Source organism: Enhydra lutris, unplaced genomic scaffold (genome assembly GCF_002288905.1).
Source record: "Enhydra lutris kenyoni isolate GAN:26980312 unplaced genomic scaffold, ASM228890v2 scaffoldscaffold3, whole genome shotgun sequence".
NCBI classification, from domain to species: Eukaryota; Metazoa; Chordata; class Mammalia; order Carnivora; family Mustelidae; genus Enhydra; species Enhydra lutris.
This window is the reverse complement of record NW_019154087.1, coordinates 68357313-68369346: the sequence shown is the minus strand read 5'-3', so window position 1 is coordinate 68369346 and position 12034 is coordinate 68357313. Positions and strand designations below refer to the sequence as shown.

Here is a 12034-nt window from a genome sequence, read left to right as displayed (position 1 = left end):
TCCCTGTCTTATTCGTAAAGACAATCATTAAAAGCATATAGACAGCATCCACAAAAATATCTTAGTAAAAACCAATCAAAGGGAAACAGTCACTGACAAACTTCAAGTGTGTTGTCTGATTTTAATGAGGCCTTAATAAGCACACATACACACGGAGAGATGCGCGCCAGAACCCGTTATTCCTACTACATGTTTCCCCAGCTGAAAATTTCTGCTTTCCTCTGATTCAGCATGAAAATTGCAGTTGTTGCAACTGTTCCGCTTCTGACTTTGATGACAACCTTTAAGCATTCTGTATTGTCAGGCCCCTTTGTGCGAGGGGATATAAAAACAGCCATAAGACCTCTGGGTTCTGCAGTCATCGAGCACTTATTCTGATAAATGTCACCAGGGACAAAAAAATATCATTAGACTAGCAGAGGTAAACCCTCCCTTTTCTGTCTTGAGGTCTGTATCTACCAGCTGTCAGGAATTATTTAATTAGCTTTCGAGAACACAAGAGTTGAACTCCGGCCTTCCCAATCCAGTTCAAATGGGAGGATTCTGCCCTGACTGTCACAGCCCTCAACGGCTTCAGCAAGCAGAGAAAACCTGGCCAGCTCGACGAGGGTTTCAGGTTTCCATGGCAGAGCAAATAAAAAATCCCAATCTTAGGGATTTTTGAACAAATTTAAATAGATAATTTGGAAAAACGAAAGACTTACAACACCCACCTAATACTTGTAGTACTAGTCTGAAAAGGCTACGCGCAAGTTGGTGTAGACGGTCGCCTTCTGTGCACTAGACAATGGCAATGAGGCTGGATTGGATTCAGAGGCAGTATTCTTTCAGAGAGCAGGAAACCGGGGCTAAAAGACTTGCTTGAGGTCACCCAGGGAGTAAGTGACAGTGCCCGGGTGAGAACTCTCAGACACAAAGTTTGTCACTGATAGCGGACAGTGATAATGTACCGGGAGAGACAGAGACTTTCTGAAAAGAACCACACACTGGCCTCACTTTTGCAAATTGTAACTGCTAAGTCATTTTCAAAGTTATATTGTTTGAGATATGCTTTCAACTTGTTTAAAAAAAAAAAAAAAAGAAAAGCATCTTGTAGAATTTGGAGCTTTGGGGAGCTTGGGAGGATCCACGTGTCCTGTGAAGTTTATGGAATTCACTATTTCCATTACTGCAAGGCTTTGCACAAAGAACAATCCCTGTTTGAGAAGCAGGAGGCCACCATTTCCGGGACCAACCGATAGTTTCAAGCTCTGGCGTGTGTCACCAGGCCAACAACAAGGTGAACTATCACGATGGTATGCAGATTCTAGCTTCTTCCTGATATTTTTCTTAGCAGGGAAAGCAAGTGAATACTTAAATAATGAGGCATCTCGTGGTGTTTTGAATATGCTATCCGTAACGAAACAGAGTTTCTCAAACATTCGTAACAAACTCTACTGATGCATGAACTTCTATACAGAGGCCAATGCTTGAGTGTGGACAAGCTCTGCGTATTTCAATGAATCTGAATCTTGTACGTGTCTATATCTTCAATCTCAATCATGTTCAAATAATAACAGCATGTTAAATTTGTTCAGGACCAACACTCTGCAGCTTGAAAGAGTTAACAAAGGTAACCAAGAGGACCATCAACTGTTCTATCAGGACACTTAGCTGAGCTGGTAATTCCTACACCTGCGAATTCCAAATATTCAAAGTAGAAACGATCGGTTTAAAGAAAAACGCTCTGCAAGGGGATAGCTGGAAAGAGTCCTCACATTTTCATCTACTCCCTTTTCTTGATTTTTTTTTTTTTTGGCAAGATACAGTACAATCTTAATTCAAACCGCACTAATTTGGAATTCATGGTAATTCAGTCACTGTTGGAGTAAATGGAAGTTTATCTTTTGAACATTTGGGAAAAAAAAACAAGAGGCTGTTAATCAGATCAACTGCCTAAGCAAAAGTGGAGGTGAGATGTTTAGCCTAGTCAACAGGGATCATTTGCATGGAACTGAATAGAGTTCTAATTTCAAGTGATTCTTAACTATTTATTAAAGAAAGTTTGGCAGGAGTTCCACTTGGCAACATTTTATTCACTGTTACTTTGAGTGGCAGTATGCATGTTAAAGTAACAAAATTGATTTCTGCCTGAGAAATTCTATAATGCGGGTGTTTTTACTTTGTTAGAGTGGCTTTCCTTCCAATTATTCCCAATTATTGACATTTTTCTGCACAGAAATGTACCTGACAGTTGAAAGAGAAGCTCGGAAGCCATCTTCACAGAGATGTCCTGACTGAAGAGGTTTCTCTCTGGGGGCACTCTGCCCTCTGGCATCTTCTGTAAGGTTTCGGTTTTCTCTCGCCCGATTAAAGTGCTATAGCCAACATTCCGGCTGGGTGATACCGAGACATGCGAGTCCTGGATGTCGACCTCCATGGGCTCCTCTTTAATCTTCACCATCTGAGTCTCCTTGTAGCTCTCCGCTGCAAGGAGGTGAAGGAGGAGAAACCACAACACCACGGTTTTAAAATTCTGAACCAAACCCAGTTTCTTTTCTTTTTTTCCCCCCCCTAAGATTTTATTTATTTATTTGACAGACAGAGATCACAAGTAGGCAGAGAGGCAGGCAGAGAGAGAGGAGGAAGCAGGGTCCCTGCTGAGCAGAGAGCCCGATTCGGGGCTCAATCCCAGGACCCTGGGATCATGACCTGAGCCGAAGGCAGAGGCTTTAACCCACTGAGCCACCCAGGCGCCCCATCAAACCCAGTTTCTAATCACAGAAAGAACCACTGGGATTGTTTCTGGGAGCAAGTGAGACAAGCACCACAGCACACGACATACAGACTGAAAAACTGCTAGCTCAGCCCACATGGTTTCCTGAAAATGTAGGGAACGGAAGCCCAGAGAGAGTAAGTGGCTTGCCCAAGACCACACCTGCACCCGCAGAACCAGGCCCAGCCAGGTCTCCGAATCTAGCACTCCGGGTCCGGTGATCAGGGTCTCCCGGCCACACCCCCATGTGCTCCATCCTCCCTGCTATACTGCTTCCAGAAGTAACAGAGAACATGGTGAACGTCTGTCCCTGTTTCAGGACTTACTCATTTCAGCGAATCCAATCAAAGCAAACATTTTAATATGACAATTGTCTCCCTCTATTTTTAAAGCCCTGACCAGTTTTCTTCTCTCTCTCTTCTAGGGCACCAAAATTAATAAAGGGTAAACAGGGTCGATTCAACTGAGACATTCATACCTTGCTGGGAGCTAGTAATCCTCAAGACCACCTAGGAAGTTAATTGCAGCCCAAGGACCAACACTTAGAAAAACAGCAATCTTACAGGTTATAATAATGGTTCAATTTACTGACTGTTTTTGCTTTAGGTGTGACTATTAGATCTTTAGTCGGAAACACACATTCGCCTTGCCAGGTTGGACTGTTTTTATGTCCGTGCATTCTGTAGTGCTAATAACAGAGCCTCTTTGAAACAAGGTGGGGCAATTAGCCCAGCCATTAATTTGGGCCACTTTGAAATGAGCACACTTTCAAATCAATAAGCATTTATTAGTAACTATAGTATACTCAGCATTCTGGGAAAGAAAAAAAGGGTTTTTTAGTGGGGTTGAGGGGTGACCCCTCAAATTCTGCCTATGTCTTAACCCCAGGACATAAATAGTTCATAAGGACATAAGGTGAATGTCACCTTATTTGGAAAAAGTGTATTTGCAGATGTGATTCAGTTAAGGATCTCAAGATGAGATCATTCTAGATTACCCAGGTAAGCCCTAAAACCAATAATAAGTGTCCTTCAAATAGGAAGATAAGGATAAGACACAGGAAGGGCACGTGAAAACAGAGACAGTGTTCTGGACTGAATATGTGTTCCACCCTCTGCCCCAAAATTAATACAGTGAAACTCCATACCCAGTGTGACAGTATTTGAGGTGATTAGTCATGAGGATGGAGCCCTCATGTACATATTAGTGGCCCTATAAAAAAAAGACCCTAGAGAATGCCCAGACAGCAAATGTTTGGGCTCTTTGATTTCAGACTTGCCAGCCTTCAGATCTGTGAGAAATACATTTTTGTCGTTAATAAACCACCCAGTCAATGGATTCTGTTAATAGCACAATGATGGGAGCAAGACAAGAAATTAGAGTCGTGGTGGCCACAAGTTAAGGATTTCCTAGAGCCACCAGAAACTGGGAGAGGTAAGGAAAGGGGCTCCCCTAGAACCTTCAGATTTCGGACTTCTGCCTCCAGGCTGCAAGGGAATACATTTCTGTTGTTTTAGGTTACAAAGTTTGTGGTAATTTGTGATGGATGGATGGATATAGCAAGAAGAAGCAGTAGGAAGCAGGCGGGACAGATGTGAAAGGGGAACCTCCCTGCTGTAAGCTGGACGGCTAGAGAGAACGACACGTTCCTTACAAAGCATGAGACAGGGTGAAAGCCAAGTACATGTGCCGTTTATTGAGTTGTAGTAAAGAAGACGGAAGAGCACTTTCAATTGAATAATTACAATTAATATAGTGTTGTCAATAAAGGCTACATAAGAAGTGGGCTAATTGTTCTTTTCTCCTTCCCGACGTATTACACATGGTTTTCAGATTAAATGACTTGTTTTTTTGTCAGCAACTAAATTGCCAAGCAACTGTTATATTTAATTTAGATCCCTTCCCCCTTTCCCAACTCCTGCCAAGCTGTTGTTTCTCCACATATCTGTGAGGCTCACAAAAACCAAGTTGATTCAATCATGTTTAAAAGAAAAGAAAAAAAGAAAAGAATATGAAGCTTTCAAAGTCACACGCCTAGCTTCTTTGCCTCGATCTGTAGTCCACCTGACTGTTTCTGGAGTACGAACTGCACGCCTTACCACCTCTTAGGGATCTGATGACCTGAGAGCCACCATGACCTCTAGCCACCTCACCCATAGGTGCAGTCACAACACACACTTCCCCCTCTGTGCTCCCTCGAAGTACGTAATGTTTGGAAAATAAACAGTGGGGTCAGTGACACAGGTATGTAATGATGTCTCTGAACCCTGCAAGTCATTCCAAGGCTTGAAGACAAACACAAAAATATACTAGAAAAGGAGTCACTTAATTCCACAAAAATCTCAATGCTACGAAGAGCAAAGCTAGAAAGAAGCTCCAGTATCTTACTCTTTTTCCATCTCCTTTCCCCAGCTTTGCCCCTGGGTTAAAAAAACATCTGGCTATGGGTACCACTGGCTTAAATGGTATCAGGTTTTGAAAGCTTCTTGGGATAACTTTAAGTATGATTTACATGAAGGGCTTTCTGCCCTTTCTTAGGACAACTCTTGACCTTTCACGAATGCACAAAAGACTGATTAATGATAAAAACCTCTAGCATTTTTAATCCACCTGATAGACTCCAGACTCAAAGAGTTTTCAAGCTGACATCTCTCAATGGGCAAGTGAGACATAATATAAGAAATATATAAGAAAATATTTGCCAACTGTTCTCTTGCCTTTTGTTGTTGTTGTTGTTGTTGTTAAAGCAGGGATTCTTAACCTCAGCCCTGCTGACATCTGGGCCCAGATCCTTCTTTACTTGGGGAGGCTGTGCTGTGTGTTGTAGGATGGTTGGCAACATCTCCGGGTTCCACCTACTGGGTTTCAGTAGCACTCATCCTCCAGCTGTGACAACCATGAATAACTCCAGATGTTGCCAATATTCTCTGGGGGCAAAATCTCCCAACGGGAAACCCCCACTGTAGAGTTTTTGCCACACTTCAGTTTTCAACCCCCTTTTCCCAAATTTAATCAGAACCCAAGGCAAATAAGAAAGAAAAGCTCCTCTTTAGCTTAAGGCTCCCTCCCATATTAATCACCATCTCAGCCTGGTGCCTTGGACAGGCTGGCCTAGGAGGCAGGAGACAGGCTGATTTAGGAACAGATCCTAAGTCAGCCAGAGATCCTACCGGTCCTCTCTCGCCTTTGCCTAAGGTGTCCTGACAACACAGTGGTTGAATTAATCTTTTTACTCAATCGTTACTCACTTTGACTCCCAAACCAGGGACATGTCTATTATCCAGGGTCTACCCTTTCCCATCACCTTCCCTCTTACACATATCATAAATCCTTTTAGAATCTCTTCCTAAAATAACAGGACAAATACTAATTTTACCCCAAGTGGCCTATACTGCTATTCCGAGAAAAAAACTGGCACGTGGAAAAAGATGAGAGACAGTGTTAACAGTAAGGTTATGCCTGGGAGGTGGGTTGTAGGTGACTGTTTGTTGCAATGCTCATTTGTATCTTGTAATTTTTCTATGATCAATACGGATATTCCGCCATTTACTTACGTTTTTAGAAAATAAAAAATGACTACATATGCCCATAAAAAAGATGATTATTTCCTCTTTTAGAAGCATTTAGAACACTGTGTATGCCTGGTGGCATTGCAAGAGTGGGTTTGCAAATCAGATAAGTCCGATTCAAACTTGCTTGGCAACCGCAGGGGAAAAAGCCATGAGAATTTCATAATACGGTCTTTTCTACTTTCACAAACACAGTACACATAAGTAATGATCAATTAGTATTATTTCATTCATCAGTCATTTGGTCATCGTACCATTTGAAAAATGTCTACTAGGTACTATGTACTATGTACTGTGTCTACTAGGTACTATGTATTATGACGGAGGAGATATGGGAAACAGAGACAAAGATGACATGGCTCTTGCTCTCAAGCACTTTAAATCTACATGAGTGATCAGACAAGTAAGAACAACCCTCTAGTAAGAGGTAAAATTAAAATGCAGTGTGGGAAGAGGAGTCAAGGAAGACCGGGAACCCAAGCACAAAGGTGGAATTGTACTCTGCCTGGGGTGTTTGGGGAATATCATGTCGGCTGTGTTGGCTGGAGGGCCCGAATCGAGAGATGGAAATGGCACCCTGAGTAAGCAAGACTCACGAGGTATAAACATAAAAGCAGCTCAACTTCTGTCTTCCACTGTCTCATTAAGCCTACCCTGTAGGAAGAGTTCCTCTCCTGTCCCTGGGTGAAAACTCAGGCCCCATAACCTGATTAATTCTTAGATAATACAAAGCCTTACAGTCCTCTAAACAGCAAAATGGTCTTGATTCAGAATCTAGAAGTTCCAATCCATTTGTTAGTTTACAGTTCCACCTCCTGGGAGGGGAGTCCTTGCCCCTCCCTGGAAGGATCTACAGGTAGCCTTTTGTGGGGGAGGGAATCACATCAGCTCTTCTCCCTCTCTTGTTGCCTTATCCCCAGCACACTAGCTGTCTTTCCAGATCTAGAAAAGACTAGAGGAGAAGTGGGGAGAGAGGATGGAAAGCTCTTTGCTATCCCATTCTAGAATGGTTTCATCCTATTTAGACCAGCAGGTGTTTCTCTCATGGGATTCAAGTGTGGGCTCTTCAGAGACCTATAGCTTTTTTTTTTTTTTTTTAAGATTTTATTTATTTATTTGACAGACAGAGACCACAAGTAGGCAGAGAGGCAGGCAGAGAGAGGAAGGGAAGCAGGCTCCCCGCTGAGCAGAGAGCCCGATTCAGGGCTGGATCCCAGGTCCCTGGGATCATGACCTGAGCCAAAGGCAGAGTCTTTAACCCACTGAGCCACCCAGGCACCCTGAGGCCTATAGCTTTGAAGTGATCTTTCCCCTAAAGATCCCTTTATGTGGCTGAACTCCTTCTTGACTGCGGTCCCTTATTCCCTCCACTGCCCTAAGAATCCACCTGTCCATCCCATTTTGTCATTGTGCAACCACCAATGGTCTAGGCGGCCCCACTGGAAGGCACTGAAGGCCATACCCAGGCCAGCCCTTCTGGGTGAAAATGGTCTACACTGGGGCCAGGGTTGACAGCTGTCTCTGTACTTGATAGGACAAAGAGGGCAAGCTCAGTCCCCGGCCCCTCCCCCACCACACAGCAGCATCTCTCATGCACGAAGTCCCCAAAGCAGATGGCCATTTCCCACCTTCTCGCTTTCCCAAGGCAGACATGGAATGCCAGTGCACAAGGCTCCCCACCTGAGGAAAACACATGACAAACGCCCCAGGGGGTGTCCCTTAAGCTGTGCTCTCTAGATTTGGAGTGAGGCCGGTACCCCTTCCCTCATCCCTGCCACCCTGCGGTGTGGGGGAACACAGCACAGTTGTCTCCAAGATCCCCTCACCCGCATCTTCAATCTCCACTCACTTTTATACTCTCAGTTTGGCCAAGAGGTCCAAGAGTAGTGTGTGCGGTAAAAATTACCACTTTAGTTATTTTTAAGTGTCAAGTTCAGTGGCATTAAGTACATCCACATTGTTGTACCATCATCACCAACCATCTCCAGAATTTTTCATCTTCCCTACTCCTTCAACACTAACTCCCCATTCCCCTTTTTTCCCCACAATAGTGGGAATACCATAGCAACCACCTTTCTATTTTCTGACTCCAGGACAGAGTTTCTGTCCTTTCTCCTTCCCTTCCCTCCCTCCCCCCTCTCCTTTTCCCTTCCCTTTCTTCCTTTTCCTCCCTCCTGGCTCCTTCCTTCCTCCTTCCTGTTCTCTCCCCCCACCCCCACCTCCTCCTTCTCATCCCTTCCCTTTCCTTCCTCCCTCCCTCCCTCCCCTTCTTTCCCTCATTCCCTCCCTCCCCTGCCACCCCTTCCTACCTTTCTTTCCTTCTCTCCTCTTCCCCCCTCCCTCTCTCCCTCCCTTTCTTTCTCCCTTTCCTTTTCTTCCCTTAAAATTCTTCACACTGGAACCTCGGTGCTGAAGGCAACTCCTCTACTGAACAACCGTTTAACAAAGACAGTCATACTATACTCCAGAGAAATAAAACTGGAGAGGTAAGTAGGGGCAGAACCTGGAATCTTCGGCGGGGGCCCGGAAGCCCGGACAGCGAGTGAGGAGCGAGCGTTTGGGAGGTTTGCCCAGGGGAGGAGCGCGATCAGGTTGCACTTCAGAAGGCCAACCTGGCAGAGGCACTTGGAAGGCCCAGGAGGAAGTGGAAATGGGGGCAGTTGTTAGGAGCTTACGGTGGTAATCCAAGCAAGGAGACGCTGAGGGCCTGAACGAAAGGTCAGGGGGATAGAAGATTCACAGGATATTCTAGAGGTTGAATGGGGAGGAACTGGAAGTGCCTGGCTAGGAGGCTGAAGGAAGAATGAAGAGACCGATGTGAGAGGAATTACGAAGAAAGTTTGTGCACGGCCAGGGGTAGCGTGATGAAAAAAATAATTCCATGACTTCTAAGCCTTGAGGTTTGGGAGACGCTCTCAACAGGAGTAGGTAAAATAGAAAAGTCGGCTGGTGGAGAAATAACGGAGGGGAGAGGCATTTTCAGGTCTGTTTTGGCTAAGTACTTAGAATTCCTGCAGGAAGTGGAGGGGGGATGGCTGTGGGCAGCAAGAGGGGAGTCACCAGTGACACACACAGACTGAGGGGCATCTGACTCCAGAGAACGTGGTAAGATCCAAGGCAAGGGGAGTAGAAAGCAGCGGATGGGGCGGACCGGTACCTCTACTCTTAGATGGGAGGAGGAAGAAAGAGTGAGGGAAAGAGGAGGCGAGGGAACGGCCTGGTGCGGGGTTTCATGGAAACCCAGACAGAAGGACAGAGACACCCCAGATACCTTCATGAGAGCCTCGTGCCTCTAGCCTGTAGGCCTGTCAGAGGGGCCCACCGCATTCCTGCCCTGGGGCTCCTGCACCCTTCGATGATTCCTTCCCTTAGTTTCTGTCCCCTGTAAAACTGCAGCCCCCCATCATCCCTCCGCACACCTGCAGATACCTCTGCGTGCGACGATACGCAATATTCCAGTCGCCTCCACGTGCCATGCTCCCATGCTCTTCCTCCCCCATCCCCTTCCGAAACACCCCAGTAAGGTCTTGTTCAGATTTCAAAAGTACACTTGGCCTTTGAACCACATGGTGGTCGGGAGTGGTGAGCCCTCCTCCCCCAACACAGTCGAAAATTCACATGTAACGTCTGACTCCCCAAAACTGAACTACTCATAGCCTGCTGCTGACCAGAAGCCTGACTGATCACGTACAGCCAATGAGCACATATTTTGTCCGTTATATGTCTCATAAACAGTGTTCTTATGATAAAGTAAGCGAGAGAAAACAGAATGTCAGATGATCATAAGGAAGAGGCATTTAAGGCACTGTACCGTAATTATCAAAAAAAATCCACGTATACGTGGATCCGTGTAGAAGCGGACAGTATGATTCCAGCCCGTGTTGTTCAAGGGTCATCTGTATTCAGGTGTTCCCTCTGTGAGCAGCATTCCTTTATTGGTGTCCAGGGACCCTCTCTCTCCCCGCTCTACCCTAGCTCCTTTGGCCTCAAGATCATTTGGCCCCTGAAAATCCTGGCTCGAGCTGCCACCATGATTCACCAAGTGCGTTTCCCCTCTGCACTGAACTCTCGGGGGTGAGCGAGAATCTAACTCGTCTTTCACTCCTGAGATGTCGCACAGGCCTGGCACATTCGATATTCTTACTGTGTATTTGTCACCTGCATCCCCTGAAGCACAGCCCACAGCATGTGACGCTATTCTCTGTCTCTTGACTTGGGTCTGCCTAGTGCTATGAACTCATACATGCTATGGACTTAGAAATAAAACAGGAGGGGCGCCTGGCAGCTCAGTCAGTTAAGTGTCTGCCTTTGGCTCAGGTCATGATCTCAGGGTCCTGGGATCAGGCCCGCATCTGGCTCCCTATTCAGCAGGGAACCTGCTTCTCCCTCTCTCTCTAACCCTCCCCCTACTCTTTCTCTCTGTCAAATAATAAAAAAAAAAAATCTTTAAAAAAACCCAAAATATGAAAAGATAAAACATTGACAATAGCACTGAAATGCACAATAAAAATTGACCCTTCTCTCTCCAGGTGGCTCATGAACATGATCTCGAACTAGCATTTTAGAGTCACAGGAAGCTTGAAAGGATGTGTGTAGAAGCAACACCAATGATGTGTTGTGGGAACAGTACACTTTGTAGAGTGATATTTGTGTCAATTCGGTAAATTAATAATCTTTCATCTCCAGCAGGCCATCCTCAAAGATACGGGGGTTCTCACTGGTCCTACAAACACGGTCCAGATATGAAACCCGATTCCTGTACATGGCGGGTTTATTACTGACACTCTGTGAACAACAGCGTAGGGCAAGGGGACCAGGTGATGGGAAAGGAACAACGAGGGAAAGGAAATGAGCGCACATGGTGGCACCCTATCGCAGGGCCTGGCACCCGCTGGCGTCTGATAAAGGTGCCCGCCCTCTGCCTTTGCTTTCTCTTGCTTGACTCTGCCCTTGCCAAAAGCAAAATGGCTAAAGAGTTGACCTGTGTTTCCTTGGTCACTCAGGGAAAGACGGAGCCCCAGGCCTCCCTGAGCAGAGGCGCGGATTGAGGCCAAAATAGAAATGTTAATCCACAGAAGTTTGACACCACCCGTCGGACTCTTTCTCCTCAGACAGAAGCAAAGTGGGGGTGAGATGGCCTTGGCCCGGCCTTCCCCTGTGACTGGAGCTGGGTCCCCGGTGATGAGAAGAGAAACTAGCCCTGTTCTTTTTCTTTTTTTTTTTTAAAGATTTTATTTATTTATTTGACAGACAGAGATCACAAGTAGGCAGAGAGGCAGGCAGAGAGAGAGAGAGAGAGGAGGAAGCAGGCTCCCCGCTGAGCAGAGAGCCCGACGAGGGGCTCCATCCCAGGACCCTGGGATCATGACCTGAGCTGAAAGCAGAGGTTTTCACCCACTGAGCCACCCAGGTGCCCCAGCCCTGTTCTTTATATGGGAACAAAGAACCTGAGTCTCACATGCTGACTGGTATCTTCCTCTCCTCTCCTCTAGCCTACCCTGTCTCTGGAAAGTATGGATCACACGGAACACAAGCACCTACAGCCCGACACAACCTTCCCTTCTTTAGGGGACTGGATCAGTGCAGGCTTGGTGTAGGGAAGTTCATCTTCAGTTTCTTTTTTCTCCATGCCCTGGCTCTTGGTCCCTTTCCAGGATGCCTAGAGTGCGGGGAGCCTCGGCAGGGAGAAGCTCCCCATTCCTGCTCTGAG

General features: G+C 46.0%; 1 protein-coding gene across 3 annotated transcripts in view; it reads right to left on the bottom strand.

Annotated features, from left to right (window-relative positions):
• The window catches only part of LOC111156012 (zinc finger protein 827), a 165729-nt gene that overhangs the window by 73596 nt on the left and 80099 nt on the right, over window positions 1-12034 (bottom strand). For all 3 annotated transcript variants that reach the window (XM_022516545.1, XM_022516555.1, XM_022516565.1), the window contains exon 6: window positions 2227-2466. In XM_022516545.1, the coding sequence (XP_022372253.1) occupies window positions 2227-2466 (240 nt within the window). The remainder of the gene's footprint in view (window positions 1-2226; window positions 2467-12034) is intronic.